The sequence below is a fragment of the Eucyclogobius newberryi genome, unplaced genomic scaffold (genome assembly GCF_026437365.1).
Source record: "Eucyclogobius newberryi isolate DKJ021-1_F unplaced genomic scaffold, fEucNew1.0.hap1 SCAF_11, whole genome shotgun sequence".
NCBI lineage: Eukaryota > Metazoa > Chordata > Actinopteri > Gobiiformes > Gobiidae > Eucyclogobius > Eucyclogobius newberryi.
The window spans coordinates 35826576-35852541 of NW_027315735.1; the positions used below are offsets into that span (position 1 = coordinate 35826576).

The following is a 25966-nucleotide window of genomic DNA, read 5'->3' on the forward strand; positions in this document are numbered from 1 at the left end:
TGAAGCGTCTCGCCTTGAATAAAATAAAATAAATGTTGCTTTTAAACTTTCTGGAAGCTGCAGGGAAATATGATTTTTCATGAGATCATCAACATCCGGATCATTTGTGTCGTTTTATCTCCCAGAGGAATGACGTTCTGTTTTCTTATTTCCATCTGACTTAAAGCGCCCCCTACAGGTCGGACGACTCATTGAACTAAAACGCAGTTAAGATAAATATATTTAGAATTGTGCTAAAAAATATAACAAATGTTATCACAGAATGGCACATTTTTTAGCTTTATAATTTCTATTCCTGTTTGTAATTGATGACATCACAGTAGGAAATTACCCAGCAAACACTGGGACAAAACTCATCTAATGTCACAATTTTTTCCCATTTGACAAATAAAAATATATGAGAGCGACTTTATTTTGTTGAATTAATGTTTAGAGTCAAAAAAGTTCTTTCTTTGTGTAAATTCTGCATAAACTTTGACTGGTATGAGTGTCCCTGGTGTGATGTCACTTCCTGTATGAGTGTCCCTGGTGTGATGTCACTTCCTGTATGAGTGTCCCTGGTGTGATGTCACTTCCTGTATGAGTGTCCCTGGTGTGATGTCACTTCCTGTATGAGTGTCCCTGGTGTGATGTCACTTCCTGTATGAGTGTCCCTGGTGTGATGTCACTTCCTGTATGAGTGTCCCTGGTGTGATGTCACTTCCTGTATGAGTGTCCCTGGTGTGATGTCACTTCCTGTATGAGTGTCCCTGCTGTGATGTCACTTCCTGTATGAGTGTCCCTGGTGTGATGTCACTTCCTGTATGAGTGTCCCTGGTGTGATGTCACTTCCTGTATGAGTGTCCCTGGTGTGATGTCACTTCCTGTATGAGTGTCCCTGGTGTGATGTCACTTCCTGTATGAGTGTCCCTGGTGTGATGTCACTTCCTGTATGAGTGTCCCTGGTGTGATGTCACTTCCTGTATGAGTGTCCCTGGTGTGATGTCACTTCCTGTATGAGTGTCCCTGGTGTGATGTCACTTCCTGTATGAGTGTCCCTGGTGTGATGTCACTTCCTGTATGAGTGTCCCTGGTGTGATGTCACTTCCTGTATGAGTGTCCCTGGTGTGACGTCACTTCCTGTATGAGTGTCCCTGGTGTGACGTCACTTCCTGTATGAGTGTCCCTGGTGTGACGTCACTTCCTGTATGAGTGTCCCTGGTGTGACGTCACTTCCTGTATGAGTGTCCCTGGTGTGATGTCACTTCCTGTGTGAGTGTCCCTGGTGTGATGTCACTTCCTGTATGAGTGTCCCTGGTGTGATGTCACTTCCTGTATGAGTGTCCCTGGTGTGATGTCACTTCCTGTATGAGTGTCCCTGGTGTGATGTCACTTCCTGTATGAGTGTCCCTGGTGTGATGTCACTTCCTGTATGAGTGTCCCAGGTGTGATGTCACTTCCTGTATGAGTGTCCCTGGTGTGATGTCACTTCCTGTATGAGTGTCCCTGGTGTGATGTCACTTCCTGTATGAGTGTCCCTGGTGTGATGTCACTTCCTGTATGAGTGTCCCTGGTGTGATGTCACTTCCTGTCATTTTTAACAGACTTTTCAACGTTTTCTCCACAAATACCTGCTCGATCGGTGTAAAACTATCATTTATATGTACGACAGGTATAAATAAATACACCAAATAAAGTCAACATTAGAACATCATAAAACCTGTCATGGCCCTTTAAGTTCTGTGACTCTCTGTGTTTTGGTAAAGAAGTTAATGCATGTTCTGCCCGTGATGTTTCTCAGAGCTCCACTTCCGCTGCAGCTGTTCGACCGCTGCAGGTGTTTGGACTTCATCGCTGAAATGTTCCAGACGTTTCCACGGCGATTCTCCAGAGACTCGGGGTAAATACTGCTCCAACTCACAAAAAACCTCCAAACCTCAGATCCAAACCTCAGATCAGAACAGACGCGTCCTTTATCGAGCCGTCGCTGAAGGAAAACACCTTTAGTCATAACTTATAGCTCTGAACTGATTTAAAGTCAAGGTTTTAGTTCAATTTCTGCCTTGAAAAGATGATTTAACCCCAGGAGTCCCAAAAATATGTGTAATTCATAATAAGTTATCATAAGAAGGCGATGAGTTCTGAACACAAAGTCGTTAGTTAGTGATTTAGTTGATGTTGAAACGACTCAAACGCAGATCATCAAATGAGAAGTGGAAATAACTCACATTTATGATTTATTTTGACATATTTCAGTGTGTTTTAAATGATAATGTCACTTTTGGAAACATCAAAGACTCTGTAGAACACAGAAGACTTATTTATTATATTATTTACCTTCATAAAACAGTGATTTCAAATGGTTCATAAATGATATCGTTTTATTTCGTTTTATTACAGAAAACAGAACAGAACATATGAATCCTTTATTCTATCATTTATCCTGTTTAAGTAAAATCTTGTGAGATTTTAAGACCTCGTCAATTATAAAGTGCTTCAAATAATGTTTAAAGCCAAATGTAATTCTTTCTAATATTATTTATGAGATTAAAGTGACGTATGACAGGTTTTTATTATGTTCTATGTTTGACTTTATTTAGTGTATTTATACCTGTCGTACATATAAATGATAGTTTTACACTGATCGAGCAGGTATTTGTGGAGAAAACGATGAAAAATCTGTAGAAAATGACAGGAAGTGACGTCACACCAGGGACAGGAAGTGACATCACACCAGGGACAGGAAGTGACGTCACACCAGTGACAGGAAGTGACGTCACACCAGGGACTGGAAGTGACATCACACCAGGGACTGGAAGTGACATCACACCAGGGACACTCATTCAGTTAAAGTTTATGAAGAATTTACACAACGAACAACTTTTTTGACTCTAAACATTAATTCAACAAAATAAAGTCGCTCTCATATATTTTTATTTGTCAAATTAAAAGAATGGTGACGTTAGATGAATTTTGGCCCAGTGTTTGCTGGGTAATTTCCTGGTGTGATGTCATCAATTTCAAACAGGAAGTGACTACAGTGATTATAAAACCTAAAAATGTGCTTTTCTTTGAAGACATTTTTATAATTTTTATTAGCAAAATTCAAAATATATTTATCTTATCTTGACTGTGTTTTAGTTCACCGAGTTGTCAGACCTGTAGGGGGCGCTTTGACGTCAATTTAAGGGTTAGACAGGCTTCAGTTATGGAATAATGTAGAGACTAAAGCGTATTTAACTTGTACTTAAAAAGAAACTGTGATTAAATGTGTTATTAATGCCAATAAAACATGTATAAAACATAAATGCATGTGTAAATAAACTTTATTCTTCAGCCTGTTTGTGGTCACACTTTTGGTCATCTCTGTGTCATGTGACCGACACTAAATTAACTGACCTTTTGTTGCGTTCATTGACTTTTTGCGTTTCTAGAAAGTGAAAGAACAAACAGAAGGAGCTAAAAAACGAGCCGCTCCACGACAAGATTGTGTTTGTAGGAAAAAGCGGGCGGAGTCCCAGTGGAGCAGTGACTAAAGAAGAAAATATCACAAAGGCAGGAAACAGCAAACATGAAGTCACGTTTTAAACACACTCTGGGACCTGTGCTGAGCTCGTTGTGATGCACCCGCTGCGTTGTGTTTCTTTTGTGGTTTTAAAGGCGCAGTATCTGTTTTTTACTGTTTTTAAACTCTTTACAGCTCCATGTGTCGCTCACTTTCTCAAATCATTCTGAGCATCCTAAATGTTCACCACAATGAGGTTTATGAGCACTTTTCACGAGTCTCTGAGCCCAGAATGAGTAACGCTAACAAACATTAGCATGCTAACAGTGCACTTCCTGCTTCTCTGAGATTAATACGTTTTATTTCTAGACGAAGAGAAATCGCATTTTCACCAAAATCAATGTTTTTCCATAAAATCTGTGCCGGGCAAAACTGATTTTATAACATAGAGAAAGTACATGCCCTTTAACTTGAATAACAAAATAATTTCATTTAAAATCTGGGTGTGAAAACTCTACATTTGGGGATTTTTTAAGATGTGTTTTTTCAACATCATTTTATAGCAAAATATCCAGACTAAATGAGACTTTTATTTTACACTTCGTTTGCCTTAACTTTTCTCTGGATGCTTTATTATTATTAAATCATATTTTAAATTCATCCATTTTGTTTTTTGTTTTTGTTGTGAAAAAAAGAAGAAAAACAAGAGCATTCACTTTGAAATATCAAACTTAAGATTTAAGCAATAAAGTGCATAAATTACAAACAGATACTCACGTTTTGTAATTGTACTTTTCTTTTCTTTTTTCTTTCAAACTTGCACTTAATTGAGTTTGGCATGTAATTGTAATTAGTTACTTTTTTTTTTTTTGTACATCCAGTTTTTATCCAGACATTGGACCAATTATCATGAAAAGAAAATACATCACATTGATTATGGACATTTCTGGTTCGGTCAAATAATCAAATCAATTTCATATTCCGTCCCATCGATTGTAACGCCATAAATTGTTTTTGATTGTCTAATAAATTGAGCCAATGGTTTCAATACAAAGCGAACAAAAGGGGGGACCAAGCACAGCCCTGTCTTGGGCCATCGCAAAGAGCCTCAATATTTGTATTATTATTAAATCATATATTTAAAATTGATTTCGCATTTTCAAGTCCAGCCACAGAATCTAAAGCTTCTCCGCGTCTAGACTTATTATTCCATCTCTGTTTAGTTGAGTCTGTATTTGTCTCATTCTGTGTTAAGATGGTCTTATGTCGTCTTGTGTCGTTTGGTAATAAATCCTGTCTGATCTTTATGGATTATTTGGAGGATTTGTTCCATTCTTTTGGACATAATTGCGGTGTTTAAACGATAGTCCACATTCAGAACAGAAATAGTCTCTATGAGGCACAGTCCAGTCGCTCCTTCCCGTCTGAGCTTCCACCACTGTTATTTCATTAAACAAAAACTGTCAATTTGTGAACATATTAAGCCTATTTTTTATTTGTATTCTTATTTTTTATCCCATTGTAGATCTAATTTGTTTCTCTTTTGACTTATTCATCGTTCATTGTTTTATGTTGCACTGAATCATCAAGACAAGTTCCTAAGTTTGTGAATTCGGTTCATTGACAATAAACCTTTATGATTCTGATTCTGAAAAAAAAGAATATCTCAAATCAAATAATCCAGGTCTAAAGAGTAAATATTAGCTTTTTAATTCATGGTAAATTAAACTATTGAATTGAGTTAGTTTTACCATAGATACTGCTCTTTCCAGCGTGTTTTTGCCGCTCCCACAGAGGCTTTGTTCTGCAGGGGGAGGAGACAAAGGAGGAGTGGGAGGAGCAAGTGTCAGATTCCAGTTTGGGACGTCCCGCCGTGGATGTCCTGTGGCTGAAGGAGGCGAGCCTGGCGTCAGACCGAGCTCGACAGCGGCACAGCGCTCTTCCTCTGCTCTCCCGCGCCGACACAAACAGGTACGGGACAAAACACTCGCGCATTGGGCAGACAAACAGCATTCACGCTCACGGCTACGAGAAACGTTTCATCTGTGTTTCAAAGACGAGCTTCTGCGTTGACACTTTCCGACTCAAACTGGGACTGGAACTGGACCGAACCCGAGTCCGGGGCAAGACTCGACCCACATCTGACCAGAGCGAGTCCGAGAAAAGCTCCGGGATTAAACTTTTGACTAAAATAAGAGTGACTTTTGAACAAGTTGTGGGTTTTGTTTGGCATTTTCCATTTTATTTTGCAAAGCGACAGTGAAATACATGTATTTTTTGCAAACTTTCAACCACAAATGTCTTAAAAAGTTGCGTTCGAATGAGTAAAATGCTGTAAATTGCGAGTAAAAGAGTATCTTGCAGTGTAAATATTAAAGTTGATGTTTCTCCGTAAAAGTGTCGCTTTCAATTGCAATTTCGCACGACAAATCGAAATTCAGTTGTGCGAGCGCTCGACCGCCGATCCGATATCCAAAACGAGCTCGCTTTCCACCGCATTTTCACGTCACCGCACGAAACCGAACCCGCTCCTCGCGCTCGCCGAAGCGGACAGAGCTCGAGTTGTTCGAGGACGGCGCCCGGTCGTGCGGCGCTTTGACATCTTCGGCTCCAGCTCGATCCTTCATAAAGTCGTCCGGCCCATTTTACACCTGCACTATTTTGTTTTTGTGGCCTGAATGAGGCGATAGCGACTTCGACTGTTCGGTAGCTCTTCAAACTGTTCGCGCGGACCTGTGAAAACGTCAAGAACTTTAAGCGTTTTGATGAAATTCTGACCACTTTTCAACGACTTTTCCCACATTTTCAAGCTTAACCTTCGTCCCTCACATGTTATTATGTACATTTTTACGTTTGTTCTTCGACTTTGCGCATTGGAGCGGACGTGCGGCCTCAGCGCGCTCGGCCTCAGCGCGCTCGGCCGTGCCCGTTACACGCCGCTCGTTCTGGACATCTGGTGCAGATTTTGCGCCCGCTCTGTCATTACAGGTGAAGCGGCGGTTTTGCAGCGCCGTGTTGTGTCTGTGCCACATCGACAAAAGGGGGAGAGCGGCGCAGACGGGGGGAGGAAAAGAGGGCGGGGTGCGAGTGCCGTGATTGATGGGTGAACGTAGAGTGTGCGGCTGCAACGCGAGGAACAAGAGTCACGCACAGGGCTTTACAGCGCAGGAAAACGGGCGTTAAAACGACTAAACAGACAAATAAAACGGCAAGCAGTCGTTACAACCTTTTCTTTTAAAAGGTCAGAGGGAAAATACTCAGAAAAGTGAGAGTTCTGACGTCAGTTTTCAGAATTTGGATGTTGCAGTTTTGAACAAACCAAACGCATTTCACTGTCAAATGTTTGCTGTTGTTTTGTCTCTTTGAGTCGTTTGTTAAAGTTCTACGCTTTTTTCTTTCACTCTCGATCTCCCTCTCTGTGCTCCCTCTCTCATCCCCCTTGTCCTCGCTCTCCTTCTTTCCTCTTCCTTGTCCTCTCTCCCTCTCTTTCTCTCCCTCTCTCCTCTCTCCTCTCTCTTCCTCCCTCTCTCCTCCCTCTCTCTTCTTCATGACAAACATGTGAAAGAATGTGAGTTCCTGCAGCTGTTCAAATCCCCTCAGACGTCTCGTCTCTTCAAACTCGTCTCAAACCTCGGCTCTGATTAAGCCCTTGTTTTGGTCTTGTTTAGTCTGGATTTAGTCCTGGTTTAGTCCTATATTTTATCTGTTCTAGTTCTTTTTCTACTGATTTGGACCTTTTTTTGGTCTCGATCGAGTCCTGCTTCGGTCTTTGTCCTGGTCTTTATTTAGTCCTGAATCCGTCCTTCTTTGGCCCTCAGTCCTGGTTCAGCTCGGCTTCTTCGCACTCACGTGTTTCTCACACTTTCACTCCGTCCAAACCTTTTCCACGACAGAAAAACACATTTCCAAGTCTCAGTCGCACCTTTCAAACCCTTTTATAACGTCCTCTTTCCATCTTTTAATTTACACCTTCTGAACAGTTCTGTGCATGTTTAGACAACGCATGTGCAGCCTAATCCTTTAATCGAAGGGAGCCGGGAGGAGGAGCAGGGGAGGAGACAGGAGGAGCAAGGGAGGAGACAGGAGGAGCAGGGGAGGAGACAGGAGTAACAGGGGAAGGAGCAGGGGAGGAAACAGGAGGAGCAGGGGAGGAGACAGGAGGAGCAGGGGAGGAGACAGGAGGAGCAGGGGAGGAGACAGGAGGAGCAGGGGAGGAAACAGGAGGAGCAGGGGAGGAGACAGGAGGAGCAGGGGAGGAGACAGGAGGAACAGGGGAAGGAGCAGGGGAGGAGACAGGAGGAGCAGGGGAGGAGACAGGAGGAGCAGGGGAGGAGACAGGAGGAACAGGGGAAGGAGCAGGGGAGGAGACAGGAGGAGCAGGGGAGGAGACAGGAGGAGCAGGGGAGGAGACAGGAGGAGCAGGGGAGGAGACAGGAGTAACAGGGGAAGGAGCAGGGGAGGAAACAGGAGGAGCAGGGGAGGAGACAGGAGGAGCAGGGGAGGAAACAGGAGGAGCAGGGGAGGAGACAGGAGGAGCAGGGGAGGAGACAGGAGGAACAGGGGAAGGAGCAGGGGAGGAGACAGGAGGAGCAGGGGAGGAGACAGGAGGAGCAGGGGAGGAGACAGGAGGAACAGGGGAAGGAGCAGGGGAGGAAACAGGAGGAGCAGGGGAGGAGACAGGAGGAGCAGGGGAGGAGACAGGAGGAGCAGGGGAGGAGACAGGAGGAGCAGGGGAGGAAACAGGAGGAGCAGGGGAGGAGACAGGAGGAGCAGGGGAGGAGACAGGAGGAACAGGGGAAGGAGCAGGGGAGGAGACAGGAGGAGCAGGGGAGGAGACAGGAGGAGCAGGGAGGAGACAGGAGGAGCAGGGGAGGAGACAGGAGGAGCAGGGGAGGAGACAGGAGGAGCAGGGGAGGAGACAGGAGGAACAGGGGAGGAGACAGGAGGAGCAGGGAGGAGACAGGAGGAGCAGGGGAAGGAGCAGGGGAGGAGACAGGAGGAGCAGGGGAAGGAGACAGGAGGAGCAGGGAGGAGACAGGAGGAGCAGGGGAGGAGCAGGGGATTGTGGGAAAGGCCAGGTCAGTGTGAGGAAAGAGAAGGACAAGAGTCTGGACCTGGAGAGGAGGAAACAGAAGAATGCTCCGCCCGGACAGAGCGGTAAACAAGAGGACGTCCTGGACACAAAAGGAACTGTCCTCACCAGAAAAGAGGAACAGTGAGAACCAGAGAACTTAGAACTATCCAACAACGCAGGCAGTTCGAATCCATAATCGTGATCATCAGCTCACAAAGTCATTGAGGGGAGGAGACAGGAGGAGACAGAGACAGGAGGAGACAGGAGGAGACAGGAGGAGACAGGAGGAGACAGGAGGAGACAGGAGGAGCATAGCATCATCGTGACCATTTTATAAGCAAATAGAAGTATTTTTTGTTCAATATTCAGCTCAAAAAATAAACAAACTTGTTTTAATTTGGCCGTTTTTGTCACATTTAATGTTATTTCGCTTTTCAGAGAGTTCAGTTCGGTGAAGTCGCTCACAAACCTGAGGAACGATCCCGTGTCACCGCTGTTCCGTCGCAGTCTCAGTAATAATCATGAATAATCGTTAAATCGTGATGTTTTTTCGCTCAATCGTGACATTAACATTTGATATCGTGACGTTCATAACCGCAACACGTTAAAATCACACACCTTTCTCACACTTTAAGACGTTTCCCGTTGTTTGCAGCACGTGACAATGAAACGCATTGTTCTGTCGATGTTAATGGTTAAAAGGACAATTCAAACACATTTGGGCAGTTGGACAGAAGATGCTCTAATCTTCTTTTAAAGCATCACAAGTGTTGTTCTGTTGTGTTGTTTGTGAATGTTGCCATCGCGACAAATACATTTACCTTTCATTTAATTTATCAATTTATCAATTTATCAATTTATTAATTTTATTAATTTTATTAATTGTATTATTTTTTATTTATTTTATTTATTTTATTTATTTTATTTATTTTATTTATTTTATTTATTATTTTAATTGTTTTTATTTAATTATTTATTTAATTATTTATTTAATTATTTATTTATTTATTCACCCCCTCGTCGGTCTGAGAGGAAACTTGCGTCGCGTCGTTGTTTGTTTCAAAGTGTCCTGAGGGGGGAGGAACAGCCCGGGGGAGGAACAGCCCAGGGGAGGAACAGCCCGGGGGAGGAACAGCCCGGGGGAGGAACAGCCCGGGACGCGGCGGGGGTCGGGGGTCGGGGGTCGTTCCGGAGGGTGAAAGGGTAAAGAGAGGGCTGTGAGAATAGATTAAAGGAGCTCAGGTAACGAGGAACTCAAGTTACACACCTCCCGCTTTGTGATCGCCTCCGAACAGGAACTTAAAGGGCCCGTGTGACGTAAACATAATGATGTATATGACGAGTTAGAATAGACATTTAACACTTATATGTCGGATTTGACTAAAGATTTTGCCCGTTTGTTCCCATTTGTTTGACCGTCTGTGTTAAGTTTATAGTTGTACTTCCTGTTTGGACGTGAGCACAAATATGACATAGAGGTGATTCCACAGCTGTTACCATAGCAACCAGACTGTAAACAAGAGCCAAACTCCACATAAACGACACAACAGTTCTGATCTGACACAATAACACCATAAAACACCTTTATTTAGTCCAACCATGGTTTAAACTGTCTCTGTGTCGCACGCTGATGACATCACAGAGGGATTCAGCTCGTCTTCCTGTCATTTTAAACTCTTATTTTTCAATTTCTTCACAAACTGCGACTTGACGGAAGTAAAACTATGATTTACCATAGGTTCTAAAACATCAAACTCAGTCATAATTAGAGAAACACTAGAAGCTTCATATGGACTTTAAAGGACACCTATTAAACATTATTTTGTATTGTTATTGTTATTTGCCTTTAAACTTGCTTTTGTCTTGACTTAGAATGTAATGTATGTTCTGAAAACCACGTATCAGGATTTGATGTTAGCGCTCCATCTACTGGCAGCAGCAGAGGGAATTACCGTGGGGAAATAAACAAAAGCTAGCTTGCCCCGACATGCTAACGTAAGCACACAGTTGTAATGAAGGTAATTTGAGTCTGGTGATGATTTATGGACTCAAAGACGGCACAGGAGAAGTCCAGATCTCCACCTTTGACGTCATGAATCTGGGAAATTTTGAGACCGAGTGTTTCTGTGAGGCTCAGAGAAGACAAGCTCGTGAACAGGATTCACGGAACGAGCGCGAATGAAGCTAAATATAACTCCAGGTTTGTTTTTGATGGAACAATGTTAGAGCACGCGTCCAAAGTTCAGTTTTGCACATGTCTCCAGATGACTACCCTTTAATCCTTTTCTACAATATGTGTCCTTTAATGTTTTCACGAGCCAACCGGGCGCTTCACTTCTCAGTTTCCTCCATGCGCCCCCTGCTGGTGGTTTGTATACTTCAAAAAGGCAGGAGAATCACGCATTATGACTTGGCTTCTGAGTAAGATCTTGATTTGAACAGTTTCTTTGCGTTCGTGGTAAATTATCCGCTCGTTTTGATGAGAATCGCCTCGTTTTAAGCGTGTTTCCCCGTCGTTTCTCGGGGTTTGCGCAGCCTCGTGTGGGTGCTTGTGGTATTTGCTGCAACTGTTGGCCCTCAGGCTTCCGTTTGTTCTGTTTCTTTGGCGATAAACCAGGAATTCTTCTGTTTCTCTCTCTCCAAACGCCACAAAACTCACAAAAACAACAGAGTTTAGATTCCTAAGTTTTATGCCAAAAAAACGTATCGCAACAGTTTAAAGCGCCCCCTACAGGTCGGACGACTCGTTGAACTAAAATGCAGTTAAGATAAATATATTTAGAATTTTGCTAAAAAATATTAAAATGTTATCCCAGAATAGCAAATTTTTAAAGTCTATAATTCCACTTCCTGTTTGTAATTGATGACATCACAGTAGGAAATCGTTTAATGTCACAAATGTTTTCAAAGTCAAAAAAGTTGTTTCTTTGTGTAAATTCTGCATAAACTTTGACTGGAATGAGTGTCCCTGGTGTGATGTCACTTCCTATATGAGTGTCCCTGGTGTGATGTCACTTCCTGTCATTGATGTAAGAAAAACAGAAGAGAAAAAAGAATCCACGTGTGAAAGTTACATGTGTTTAGTCCTGGTTTAGACCTGGTTTAGACCTGGTTTAGTCCTGGTTTAGACCTGGTTTAGACCTGGTTTAGTCCTGGTTTAGACCTGGTTTAGTCCTGGTTTAGACCTAGTTTAGTCCTGGTTTAGTCCTGGTTTAGTCCTGGTTTAGTCCTGGTTTAGACCTGGTTTAGTCCTGGTTTAGTCCTGGTTTAGTCCTGCTTTAGTCCTGGTTTAGACCTGGTTTAGTCCTGGTTTAGACCTGGTTTAGTCCTGGTTTAGTCCTGCTTTAGTCCTGGTTTAGACCTGGTTTAGTCCTGGTTTAGACCTGGTTTAGTCCTGGTTTAGTCCTGCTTTAGTCCTGGTTTAGACCTGGTTTAGTCCTGGTTTAGACCTGATTTAGTCCTGGTTTAGTCCTGCTTTAGTCCTGGTTTAGACCTGGTTTAGTCCTGGTTTAGTCCTGGTTTAGTCCTGCTTTAGTCCTGGTTTAGACCTGGTTTAGTCCTGGTTTAGACCTGGTTTAGTCCTGGTTTAGTCCTGCTTTAGTCCTGGTTTAGACCTGGTTTAGTCCTGGTTTAGACCTGGTTTAGTCCTGGTTTAGTCCTGCTTTAGTCCTGGTTTAGACCTGGTTTAGTCCTGGTTTAGTCCTGGTTTAATCCTGGTTTAGTCCTGGTTTAGTCCTGGTTTAGACCTGCTTTAGTCCTGGTTTAGACCTGGTTTAGTCCTGGTTTAGTCCTGCTTTAGTCCTGGTTTAGACCTGGTTTAGTCCTGGTTTAGACCTGGTTTAGTCCTGGTTTAGTCCTGCTTTAGTCCTGGTTTAGACCTGGTTTAGTCCTGGTTTAGACCTGGTTTAGTCCTGGTTTAGTCCTGCTTTAGTCCTGGTTTAGACCTGGTTTAGTCCTGGTTTAGACCTGGTTTAGTCCTGGTTTAGTCCTGCTTTAGTCCTGGTTTAGACCTGGTTTAGTCCTGGTTTAGTCCTGGTTTAGTCCTGCTTTAGTCCTGGTTTAGACCTGGTTTAGTCCTGGTTTAGACCTGGTTTAGTCCTGGTTTAGTCCTGCTTTAGTCCTGGTTTAGACCTGGTTTAGTCCTGGTTTAGACCTGGTTTAGTCCTGGTTTAGTCCTGCTTTAGTCCTTGTTTAGACCTGGTTTAGTCCTGGTTTAGACCTGGTTTAGTCCTGGTTTAGTCCTGCTTTAGTCCTGGTTTAGACCTGGTTTAGTCCTGGTTTAGACCTGGTTTAGTCCTGGTTTAGTCCTGCTTTAGTCCTGGTTTAGACCTGGTTTAGTCCTGGTTTAGACCTGGTTTAGTCCTGGTTTAGTCCTGGTTTAGTCCTGGTTTAGACCTGGTTTAGTCCTGGTTTAGTCCTGCTTTAGTCCTGGTTTAGACCTGGTTTAGTCCTGGTTTAGACCTGGTTTAGTCCTGGTTTAGTCCTGCTTTAGTCCTGGTTTAGACCTGGTTTAGTCCTGGTTTAGACCTGGTTTAGTCCTGGTTTAGTCCTGCTTTAGTCCTGGTTTAGACCTGGTTTAGTCCTGGTTTAGTCCTGGTTTAGTCCTGCTTTAGTCCTGGTTTAGACCTGGTTTAGTCCTGGTTTAGACCTGGTTTAGTCCTGGTTTAGTCCTGCTTTAGTCCTGGTTTAGACCTGGTTTAGTCCTGGTTTAGACCTGGTTTAGTCCTGGTTTAGTCCTGCTTTAGTCCTGGTTTAGACCTGGTTTAGTCCTGGTTTAGACCTGGTTTAGTCCTGGTTTAGTCTTGCTTTAGTCCTGGTTTAGACCTGGTTTAGTCCTGGTTTAGACCTGGTTTAGTCCTGGTTTAGTCCTGGTTTAGACCTGGTTTAGTCCTGGTTTAGACCTGGTTTAGTCCTGGTTTAGTCCTGGTTTAGACCTGGTTTAGTCCTGGTTTAGACCTGGTTTAGACCTGGTTTAGGCCTGGTTTAGACCTGGTTTAGTCCTGGTTTAGACCTGGTTTAGTCCTGGTTTAGTCCTGCTTTAGTCCTGGTTTAGACCTGGTTTAGTCCTGGTTTAGACCTGGTTTAGTCCTGGTTTAGTCCTGCTTTAGTCCTTGTTTAGACCTGGTTTAGTCCTGGTTTAGACCTGGTTTAGTCCTGGTTTAGTCCTGCTTTAGTCCTGGTTTAGACCTGGTTTAGTCCTGGTTTAGACCTGGTTTAGTCCTGGTTTAGTCCTGCTTTAGTCCTGGTTTAGACCTGGTTTAGTCCTGGTTTAGACCTGGTTTAGTCCTGGTTTAGTCCTGGTTTAGACCTGGTTTAGTCCTGGTTTAGACCCTCATTATTCATTACAGTTTGAACTTGTTTCGTTCCAGATAATTCCCTGTAATCATCACATTTCACACATTTAAACTCGTCTGACAAACATTTTCTGCCGCGACACGACTCGATATTTAATCATCAAAACATAATTAAGTCAAATCCAACGATCTCGTGACTTCGAGCGTCGCGTTCGCTGCACGTTTCAAACTGGAGTGAAAAGCGCTTCTTCATGAGCTGTTTGGTTTCGCTCAGCGTTTTCCAAATAAAACAGTTTGTTTTGCCGTCCGTTTGTCGCTCTTCCTGGGAACGCCGTGTGCCTCCAAATCAAACACTTTTCCGCACATCAAGCTAGTTTTTTTTTAGCGTTTAGCGCTTTAGCTTTCAGAGTGTGTTTTTTTTTCATTTTTTTTCGCCCAGTTTCCCGTCAGAGTTTGTTTTTTAGTCTTTAAAGGGGCAAAGAGGAGCATCGTTGTGCCCGAGCAGCAGGAGTTTAGTCTTGGTTTAGACCTGGTTTAGTCCTGGTTTGGATCTGGTTTAGTCCTGGTTTAGACCTGGTTTACTCCTGGTTTAATCCTAGTTTAGTCTTGGTTTACTCCTAGTTTAGTCCTGGTTTAGTCCTAGTTTAGTCCTGGTTTACTTCTAGTTTAGTCCAGGTTTAGTCCTAGTTTAGTCCTGGTTTAGTCCTAGTTTAGTCCTGGTTAGTCCTGGTTTAGTCCTAGTTTAGTCCTGGTTTACTCCTAGTTTAGTCCTGGTTTAGTCCTGGTTTAGTCCTGGTTTAGTCATAGTTTAGTCCTGGTTTATTCGTAGTTTAGTCCTGGTTTACTCCTAGTTTAGTCCTTGTTTAGTCCTAGTTTAGTCCTGGTTTACTCCTAGTTTAGTCCTGGTTTAGTCCTGGTTTAGTCCTGGTTTATTCGTAGTTTAGTCCTAGTTTAGTCCTGGTTTACTCCTAGTTTAGTTCTAGTTTAGTCCTGGTTTAGCCCTGGTTTAGACCTGGTTTAGACCTGGTTTAGTTCTAGTTTTGTCCTGGTTTAGCTGGTTTAGGTTTGAGTATTTTTTCTCTTCTTTCGTCCCACTTTCCCGTCAGTGGTGAGTGTGTTTCTAGTCTCCACAGTGGCGATGTGCAGCAGGAGCCGGGACCGTCCTGGAACGCCGCCCTAGTTTTCCACTGCCGAGCGCCGGGAGCGTCTGGTGGGCGGAGTCGACAGAGGAGCCCGTTGTCAAGGGCAACGCGTAAACGACAGCGGACACCGGTTTAATTAAAGGTCCTCTTACGTCAAAAAAACCTGCCCAGAACTGCGTCCGCTCCATTCCACCTGGTGATGTCATGAGGTGGAAGTCGCGGATTGTGTTACGTTTCGGAATGGGCCGTTTGTGAGTTTTTGACAGCGTTTCCTCGTCGTTTGGTTTGAGTGGCGTTTTGATCGGTTCGTGCACGTTTTTTGTGCTCGGAACATTTGAAAACGTCTCGGCGAAAACGCGTACGTGAAAAGAACAAAAAATGTTTGTCAGTTTTGTCGTTTTAAATTCATTCTGAGCATCCTAAGTATTCATCGTGATGAGTTTATGAAGACTTTACACGAGTTTCCGAGGCCAAAACGAGTAAAGCTAACAAACAGTAGCATGCTAACAGACAGTAGCATGCTAACAGACAGTAGCATGCTAACAGACAGTAGCATGCTAACGGCGCACTTCCTGCTTCTCGGAGGATAAAACGCTGTATATTTATACGCAGAGCAGGCACTGTGGTCTCATTTTCACACCATGCTAACAAACAGTAGCATGCTAACAAACCGCAGCATGCTAACGGCGCACTTCCTGCTTCTCGGAGGATAAAACGCTGTATATTTAGACGCAGAGCAGGCACTGTGGTCTCATTTTCACCCAAATAGAAGCTATTACAAAGAGTGACACAGTATTTTTCATTTTCACGATGTCTGTGAAGACACTTTTCAAACTCGTCCAGACCTGTTTATGAATGCTGACACGCCCCTTTAGCTCTGACACGCCCCTTTAGCTCTGACACGCCCCTTTAGCTCTGACACGCCCCTTTAGCTCTGACACGCCCCTTTAGCTCTGACACGCCTCATAGCTCTTGTGCAGTGAAAAGACGAGCCTCGAGCCCTCATTTTCTGTGCACAGCAATTCAGAGCTGTCAATCCTTCTCCCTCTCTCTCTCTCTCTCTCTCCTTCTCTCCTTCTCTCCTCTCTTCTTCTCTCTCCTTCTCTCTCTCCTTCTCTCTCCTTCTCTCCTTCTCCCTCTCTCTCCTTCACTCTTTCTCTCCTTCTCTCCTTCTCTCTCCTTCTCTCTCCTTCTCTCCCTCTCTCTCCTTCACTCTTTCTCTCCTTCTCTCCTTCTCTCTTCTTCTCTCTCCTTCTCTCCTCTCTTCTTCTTTCTCCTTCTCTCTCCTTATGTCTTTCTCTCCTTCTCTCTCCTTCTCTCTCCTCTCTTTCTCGCCCTCTCTCTCCTTCACTCTCTCCATTCTCTCTCTCCTTCTCTCCTCTCTTCTCCTCTCTCTCTCTCTCTCTCTCTCTCTCTCTCTCTCTCTCTCTCTCTCTCTCCTTCACTCTCTCTCTCCTTCTCTCTCCTTCTCTCTCCTTCTCTCCCTCTCTCTCCTTCACTCTCTCTCTCCTTCTCTCTCTCCTTCTCTCCTCTCTTCTTCTCTCTCCTTCTCTCTCCTTCTCTCCTTCTCTCTCCTTCTCCCTCTCTCTCCTTCACTCTTTCTCTCCTTCTCTTCTTCTCTCTCCTTCTCTCTCCTTATGTCTTTCTCTCCTTCTCTCTCCTTCTCTCTCCTCTCTTTCTCGCCCTCTCTCTCCTTCACTCTCTCCCCTTCTCTCTCTCCTTCTCTCCTCTCTTCTCCTCTCTCCTTCTCTCTTTCTCTCTCCTTCTCTCCTTCACTCTCTCTCTCCTTCTCTCTCTCTCTCTCTCCTTCACTCTCTCTCTCCTTCTCTCTTCTTCTCTCTCCTTCTCTCCTCTCTTCTTCTCTCTCCTTCTCTCTCCTTATGTCTTTCTCTCCTTCTCTCTCCTTCTCTCTCCTCTCTTTCTCGCCCTCTCTCCCCTTCTCTCTCTCCTTCTCTCCTCTCTTCTCCTCTCTCCTTCTCTCTTTCTCTCTCCTTCTCTCCTTCACTCTCTCTCTCCTTCTCTCTCTCTCTCTCTCTCTCCTTCTCTCTCCTTCTCTCTCCTTCTCTCTCCTTCACTCTCTCTCTCCCTCACTCTCTCTCTCCTTCTCTCTCCTTCTCTCTCCTTCTCTCTCCTTCACTCTCTCTCTCCCTCACTCTCTCTCTCCTTCTCTCTCTCCTTCTCTCTCTCCTTCTCTCCTTTTCTGTATTGAATATGAAATCAGCGATAAATGAAGCAATAAAACATATTAAGTTGCATTAATCGTAACAAATCGAGAGAAGGCGTTTTGTCGTGTCAAACTGAGTAAAAATCTGATATTTACAGACATTTGTCAAATCAAAAGAATAATCGCGGCTCTAATTAACTCGCTAAACGCTCGTCAGCCGCTTCACATAGTTCCACACGCGCTCCTGTGTTTCCATGGCGACCGCTGAAGCCTCGAGCCGTCGCCGGAGCTCCAAACTAAACCTGAGGAATGCGGGGAATGTCTCAGCCGGTGTTTGTCAAATCCGATTACGTTTAAAGCACAAACGGCGTCAAAACTTTGCAAAGATTCAAGAAAAACGAAAATAACCGAATCAAACGTTTGGTTTCGTGCAGCGTTTTTTGATAACTTGGAACGTAAACTGCGACGTTACGGTATTTCCATCGTTACCGAGGGAAACGACTGCTACTGTTGACATGTTCTTGCGTGTTTTCGGTTGGGGAAAGCGTGAGTAAACACAGGGAGAACATTCAAACTGAATCCAACTTGTGAGCGCTAAAGACCAGGGGCGTTCCTAGGGCGTGGCCAGGGGTGGCGCGGACCCCGTTCAGGGGGGCTGAGGCGGTACATTGTGATAAATGACTAGCTTTTGTGTAATTTCCTTATGATATTGCACCAATTTATTGCAAAAAAAAGAGGAAATAGACATAGATATTTTTTACATCTTATTATTATAAAAAGTAAAAAACTTCTGGACACGCCCCTTTTACAATGTACATAACAATCTCCAAAAACGGGTAACATTTTCTCACTTAGTTTGATGGGATTTTCGGTGTGGAATGTTTATTGCGGTAATATATAGAGCAAAACTTTCATATAATTCATAATAAAAATGTATTTAATAATCTGCCTAATACTACGACTACAACAATTATGACTTCATTTAAAGGGCCATGACAGGTTTTTACAATGTTCTAATTTTGACTTTATTTGGTGTGTTTATACCTGTTGTACATATGAATAATAGTATTACACCGATCGAGCAGGTATTTGTGGAGAAAACGTTGAAAAATCTGTAGAAAATGACAGGAAGTGACATCACACCAGGGACAAAGTTTATGCAGAATTTACACAAAGAAACAACTTTTTGACAGTCTCTAAAACGGCAAATAAAGTCGCTCTCATTTATTTTTATTCGTCAAACAAATAAACTGTGACATTAGATGAGTTTTGGCCCAGTGTTTGCTGGGTAATTTCCTAGTGGGATGTCATCAATTACAAACAGGAAGTGATTGAAATTTGAGCTATTCTGTGATGACATTTTTATCATTTTTTTGCAAATTTCAAAATATATTTATCTTGACTGCATTAGTTAGTTGAATGAGTCGTTCGGCCTGTAGGGGGCGCTTTAAAGGGCACGTATTATCTCAAATCGTCTTCTGTCAGTTTGACCCTTCGCCGTTTCTTACACTGAGTTGTATTCGAGCGATGCATGTTTGAGTAATCCTGTTCAGAGCTTTAGAAAAAAATCTGATTTCAACTACCCCCTAGCTCCGCCCACATCTCTGTACTAACCATACCTGGCGTTCAGTTTGTAGGCTGCAATTTACAACAAGCAAAATATAAAATAACACTTATGTTTTGGTGTAATACGATACACCGGCACAGTATGTTTTTCTTTACGCCAAAAAGTGTACGTTTTTCTGATTCCGTCTTTTCTGATTCCGTCTTTTCTGATTCCGTCTTTGTTTTGGGGAAGTCCTTGACCTTTGCCCTCGCGCCCCGAGACGTTTGATGTAACGCGGAGATGTCTGAAGTCAACATCAACAGCTCCACTCTGCTGCACACAAAAGGCTTTTATTGTGGCGGGACAAAGGGCGGAGCGGGTGATGGAGAAGGCGGAGTCTAAACGAACACGCAGCAATTCAAGTTTTAAAATGTCGTTTTTGTGAACTTTAGGAGTCTTTAGGAAGTGAACCAGATCTGGCACGGGAACCATTGAAATGTTTATGTGTAATAAGAAGTTTATATATTCTAAAATCTAAATATATCACCAAAAAGTTAATAGTGGCCAAAAATAAAGTAATATTAAAGTTCATCTGGAGTTTTTCCTGTTTTTCTAATTCTGACTTAGTTTGTTATTACAGAACCTGTGGTGAATACTTCTCACAGTTTTACTTCTGTTGCAGTTTGTGAAGACATTTAGAGAAATAAGAGTTTAAAATGACAGGAAGTGGAGCTGAATCCCTCTGTGATGTCATCAGTGTGCGACACAGAGACAGTTTGAACCATGGTTGGACTAAATAAAGGTGTTTTATGGTCTTATTGTGTCAGATCAGAACTGTTGTGTCGTTTATGTGGAGTTTGGCTCTTGTTTACAGTCTGGTTGCTATGGTAACAGCTGTGGAATCACCTCTATGTCATATTTGTGCTCACGTCCAACCAGGAAGTACAATTATAAACTTTACACAAATGGATCAAACTAGGGACAAACGGGCAAAATGTTGAGTCAAATCTGAAATATAATTGTGTTTTAGTGAAATATATGTCTAATAATTCAGACTTTAACAATAACAAACGATACAAACGTTTGTATAAGTCAAAATGTGTCTGAGAAAAGTGACTAAATACTTGAATCCGTAGCGTTTTCCCGCCCGACACAGACGTGGAACAGTTGCAGTTTCATTTATTGAAGATATCATCGCAAATCTGGACTTATTTAAGCCTCATTTCGCTCTCGTCGACTGTAAATGTTTGTGTTGACTCTTTTTTTTTCCTTCTTTTTTAACGGTGGAAAATCTCCCCGTCGAGCGACACGAGGCGTTTAAGTGCTTTTCCTGCGGCTCTGGAAAACACAGCGCCGTTTACTTCAGTCCAAATAAGGAACGAGTCGTTTAGCGCTGTTTGTGGCACGCTAGCTTCTCATCCAGATGCTGTCAATCATGATGCCGTTTATGTACACTTTTTATTTATGCTTTTTTACTTTTGTTTCAGATGTAATTAAACATTTTAGTTTAATTTGACGCTTTTGTGAACTCGTTTTGGTTTATTATTTGTCAGTCTACAATGTTTTTTTTTTTAATTTAGACCTGGTTAAGTCCTTGTTTAGTCCAGGTTTAGTTAAGTCCTTGTTTAGTCCAGGTTTAGTTTAGTCCTTGTTTAGTCCTGGTTTAGTTAAGTCCTTGTTTAGTCCAGGTTTAGTTAAGTCCTTGTTTAGTCCAGGTTTAGTTAAGTCCTTGTTTAGTCCAGGTTTAGTTTAGTCCTTGTTTAGTCCAGGTTTAGTTAAGTCCTTGTTTAGTCCAGGTTTAGTTAAGTCCTTGTTTAGTCCAGGTTTAATTAAGTCCTTGTTTAGTCCAGGTTTAGTTTAGTCCTTGTTTAGTCCTGGTTTAGTTTAGTCCTTGTTTAGTCCAGGTTTAGTTAAGTCCTTGTTTAGTCCTGGTTTAGTTAAGTCCTTGTTTAGTCCAGGTTTAGTTAAGTCCTTGTTTTGTCCAGGTTTAGTTTAGTCCTTGTTTAGTCCAGGTTTAGTTAAGTCCTTGTTTAGTTAAGTCCTTGTTTAGTCCAGGTTTAGTTTAGTCCTTGTTTAGTCCAGGTTTAGTTAAGTCCTTGTTTAGTCCAGGTTTAGTTAAGTCCTTGTTTAGTCCAGGTTTAGTTAAGTCCTTGTTTAGTTAAGTCCTTGTTTAGTCCAGGTTTAGTTTAGTCCTTGTTTAGTCCAGGTTTAGTTAAGTCCTTGTTTAGTCCAGGTTTAGTTAAGTCCTTGTTTAGTCCAGGTTTAGTTAAGTCCTTGTTTAGTCCAGGTTTAGTTTAGTCCTTGTTTAGTCCAGGTTTAGTTAAGTCCTTGTTTTGTCCAGGTTTAGTTAAGTCCTTGTTTAGTTAAGTCCTTGTTTAGTCCAGGTTTAGTTTAGTCCTTGTTTAGTCCAGGTTTAGTTAAGTCCTTGTTTAGTTAAGTCCTTGTTTAGTCCAGGTTTAGTTAAGTCCTTGTTTAGTCCAGGTTTAGTTAAGTCCTTGTTTAGTCCAGGTTTAGTTTAGTCCTTGTTTTGTCCAGGTTTAGTTAAGTCCTTGTTTAGTTAAGTCCTTGTTTAGTCCAGGTTTAGTTAAGTCCTTGTTTAGTCCAGGTTTAGTTAAGTCCTTGTTTAGTTAAGTCCTTGTTTAGTCCAGGTTTAGTTAAGTCCTTGTTTAGTCCAGGTTTAGTTAAGTCCTTGTTTAGTTAAGTCCTTGTTTAGTCCAGGTTTAGTTAAGTTCTTGTTTAGTCCAGGTTTAGTTTAGTCCTTGTTTAGTCCAGGTTTAGTTAAGTCCTTGTTTAGTCCAGGTTTAGTTAAGTCCTTGTTTAGTCTAGCTTTAGTTAAGTCCTTGTTTAGTCCAGGTTTAGTTAAGTCCTTGTTTAGTCCTGGTTTAGTTAAGTCCTTGTTTAGTCCAGGTTTAGTTAAGTCCTTGTTTAGTCAAGGTTTAGTTAAGTCCTTGTTTAGTCCAGGTTTAGTTAAGTCCTTGTTTAGTCCTGGTTTAGTTAAGTCCTTGTTTAGTCCAGGTTTAGTTAAGTCCTTGTTTAGTCCTGGTTTAGTTAAGTCCTTGTTTAGTCCTGGTTTAGTTAAGTCCTTGTTTAGTCCAGGTTTAGTTAAGTCCTTGTTTAGTCCTGGTTTAGTTAAGTCCTTGTTTAGTCCAGGTTTAGTTAAGTCCTTGTTTAGTCCTGGTTTAGTTAAGTCCTTGTTTAGTCCAGGTTTAGTTAAGTCCTTGTTTAGTCCTGGTTTAGTTAAGTCCTTGTTTAGTCCAGGTTTAGTTAAGTCCTTGTTTAGTCCTGGTTTAGTTAAGTCCTTGTTTAGTCCAGGTTTAGTTAAGTCCTTGTTTAGTCCAGGTTTTGGTTTTGTTAAATCTTTAGAAAGTCCTAATTTCTTCTTAGATTTTTCCTGGTTTACTCGCATTTTAGTTTAATTTACTCTCTTTATCTTGCATTTGTTGTTTTTAGTCCTGGGTTCTGCCTTTGATTCTTATCTCTTTATACGAACCAGACTCTGTACCACGTTCAATCATCATAAACATTTCACCAAACGACTGTAAAAAGTGCACTGCGTTGGTGAAGTCGTCTGGTTTCCATGGCGATGGTCAGTGCGTAAATCTGAATCAGCCCCAATAGTTCTGGACAAAGGACACAAAGAGCGGTTTGTTTGAGAAACTGGAGACGGCCCATTTACCGAGAGTGAAGTTACAGCGGCGGGAGAGCGAGGGAGAGAGGCATGAACTTAAAGGGACGGCGCTCTTTCAGTCTTTCGGTTGCCGCGGATACGAGTTTAAACGGAGCCATGACGGACGCTGAATCGTGCTCATATTGCGCTATTTTATCTGCAAAACTGGGTCTGAACCAGGACTAAACCCGACACTGAACGTGGCCCAGCTCCGGATGAAACTAAGGGTCAATATTGCTGGGGAAAATAAGGGTTCTTGATGCTTTCACAGTCTCTCCCTGAAAACTAAAATATTGTTGGGGAAAATAAGGGTTCTTGGCACTTTCACAGTCTCTCCCTGAAAACTACAATCTTGCTGGGGAAAATAAGGGTTCTTGGCACTTTCACAGTCTCTCCCTGAAAACTACAATCTTGCTGGGGAAAATAAGGGTTCTTGGCACTTTCACAGTCTCTCCCTGAAATTTAAAATATTGCTGGGGAAAATAAGGGTTCTTGGCACTTTCACAGTCTCCCCCTGAAATCTAAAATATTGTTGGGGAAAATAAGGGTTCTTGACGCTTTCACAGTCTCCCCCTGAAATCTAAAGTATCGTTGGGTAAAATAAGGGTTCTTGGCACTTTCACAGTCTCTCCCTGAGATCGAAAATATTGTTGGGGAAAATAAGGGTTCTTGGCACTTTCACAGTCTCCCCCTGAAATCTAAAATATCGTTGGGTAAAATAAGGGTTCTTGGCACTTTCACAGTCTCCCCCTGAAATCTAAAGTATCGTTGGGTAAAATAAGGGTTCTTGGCACTTTCACAGTCTCCCCCTGAAATCTAAAGTATTGTTGGGTAAAATAAGGGTTCTTGGCACTTTCACAGTCTCCCCCTGAAATCTAAAGTATCGTTGGGTAAAATAAGGGTGAGCTGTCGCGTCCCCGGGCGACACAGAGAGTTCCTTCATGGATCCGTCTGACCGTCTGTGTGTTTGTCCTCAGACTTTGAAGATGAGGCTGTGGATCGTCCTGGTCCTGGGCTTGGCCTCTCAGGCTCTGGCCGCTCCGGTGAGTTATACAACAAATCCCGCCCACTCTCACTCTCTTTTCTCCCAAATCTCTCCCTCATCTTGGCTCCTCTTCTCTTCCTCCCTTTGTCCTGTCAACATAGGTGCACTTCCTGTGGTTCTTCTGATCTTTCCTCCCGCATGATCTGATTTCCTGATTCCATCATAACCTGTCTGCTGCTGCTGCACCGTTAGACAAAACAAGCATAAAATCCCCTCTTTTCCGCGTGTTTTCAGATGGAGGAGGAGCTGATCGTGGAGGAACCAGCCCCAGAGGAGGTCCTGGTGGAGGAGGAGGTCCTGGTGGAGGTCAGACCTGGTTTTGGATTGGATTTTATAAACTGTGATGTGTGTTGATGTGGCCAGTGCGGTTTACTGTGTCTAACACCCAAACCAGGACTACACCATGACTACACCAGGACTAAACCAGGACTACACCAGGACTACACCAGGACTAAACCAGGACTACACCAGGACTAAACCAGGACTAAACCAGGACTAAACCAGGACTAAACCAGGACTAAACCAGGACTAAACCAGGACTACACCAGGACTAAACCAGGACTACACCAGGACTAAACCAGGACTACACCAGGACTAAACCAGGACTAAACCAGGACTAAACCAGGACTAAACCAGGACTAAACCAGGACTAAACCAGGACTACACCAGGACTAAACCAGGACTACACCAGGACTAAACCAGGACTACACCAGGACTACACCAGGACTAAACCAGGACTACACCAGGACTACACCAGGACTACACCAGGACTACACCAGGACTACACCAGGACTAAACCAGGACTAAACCAGGACTAAACCAGGGCAAAAGGACTACATTAGGAATAAACTCAGACTAGATCAGGCTTAAATCAAAAGTCCTGTGGGACAAAACCAGCTTTAAATAAATCAGGAGCCGGACAAAAAGGAGAAAATAGAAAATGACCAGATTTAACTAAATACTGGACTAAATCCGGACTAAACCAAGATTTATCCAGGATGAAACTAGAACTAATCCAAGACTAAACCAGGACTTATCGATAAATAAACCAGGTCTAAACTACTATTTAACTAGGATTTATCTAGGACTAAAGCAGGAGTAAACATAACAAAACATGACCCAGACAAGACAAAACTGAGTAAAATTGGGCTAACTTGAAACCATGTCAAAACCAGGTCCAAACCAGATCCAAACCAGGTCTAAACCAGGTCCAAACCAGATCCAAACCATGCCAAAACCAGGTCCAAACCAGATCCAAACCAGGTCTAAACCAGGTCCAAACCAGGTCCAAACCAGATCCAAACCAGGTCTAAACCAGGTCCAAACCAGATCCAAACCATGTCAAAACCAGGTCCAAACCAGATCCAAACCAGGTCTAAACCAGGTCCAAAATAGATCCAAACCAGGTCCAAACCAGATCCAAACCAGGTCTAAACCAGGTCCAAACCAGATCCAAACCATGTCAAAACCAGGTCCAAACCAGATCCAAACCAGGTCTAAACCAGGTCCAAACCAGGTCCAAACCAGGTCCAAACCAGGTCTAAACCAGGTCAAAACCAGGTCCAAACCAGATCCAAACCAGGTCTAAATCAGGTCCAAACCAGGTCTAAACCAGGTCCAAACCAGGTCTAAACCAGGTCCAAACCAGGTCTAAACCAGGACTAAACCAGGTCTAAACCAGGTCTAAACCAGGTCTAAACCAGGTCTAAACCAGGACTAAACCAGGTCTAAACCAGGTCTAAACCAGGACTAAACCAGGTCTAAACCAGGTCCAAACCAGGTCTAAACCAGGTCTAAACCAGGTCTAAACCAGGACTAAACCAGGACTAAACCAGGTCTAAACCAGGTCTAAACCAGGTCTAAACCAGGTCTAAACCAGGACTAAACCAGGTCTAAACCAGGTCCAAACCAGGTCCAAACCAGATCCAAACCAGGTCTAAACCAGGTCTAAACCAGGTCTAAACCAGGACTAAACCAGGTCTAAACCAGGTCTAAACCAGGTCTAAACCAGGACTAAACCAGGTCTAAACCAGGTCCAAACCAGGTCTAAACCAGGTCTAAACCAGGTCTAAACCAGGACTAAACCAGGTCTAAACCAGGTCTAAACCAGGTCTAAACCAGGACTAAACCAGGTCTAAACCAGGTCTAAACCAGGACTAAACCAGGTCTAAACCAGGTCTAAACCAGGTCTAAACCAGGTCTAAACCAGGACTAAACCAGGTCTAAACCAGGTCTAAACCAGGACTAAACCAGGTCTAAACCAGGTCTAAACCAGGTCCAAACAGACCCTAACTTTAGAGTCTGTATAAACATCTCTTTGGTGTGATCTAGAGTTTCCTCTGGTCTCTAGAGTCCAGACTCCCTCAGTTGTAATTGGAAGCTGGTTTTGGAGCTGGTGCAGATGTGGACTGAGCTGCGGTCACTCTTATTATTCTTCAGGGAGGAACTGGCCCAGAGCTGACCACTGACCGCAGCGTTTAAGTGGTCTGGAGACGGCAGAAAATAGACCTGAGGGTGGGACACGGGGGGAGGGGCGTAAAGAGTCCAGAA

At 43.1% G+C, this 25966-nt stretch overlaps 1 protein-coding gene across 1 annotated transcript in view; it reads left to right on the forward strand.

Moving 5' to 3' along the window:
- Nucleotides 1-5430: 5430 nt before the first annotated feature.
- The window catches only part of sparc (secreted protein, acidic, cysteine-rich (osteonectin)), a 32888-nt gene continuing 12352 nt past the window's right edge, over nt 5431-25966 (forward strand). The window contains exons 1-3 of the mRNA XM_072440029.1: nt 5431-5455; nt 23349-23414; nt 23651-23722. Coding sequence (XP_072296130.1) covers nt 23358-23414; nt 23651-23722 — 129 coding nt within the window. The 5' untranslated portion in view covers nt 5431-5455; nt 23349-23357. The remainder of the gene's footprint in view (nt 5456-23348; nt 23415-23650; nt 23723-25966) is intronic.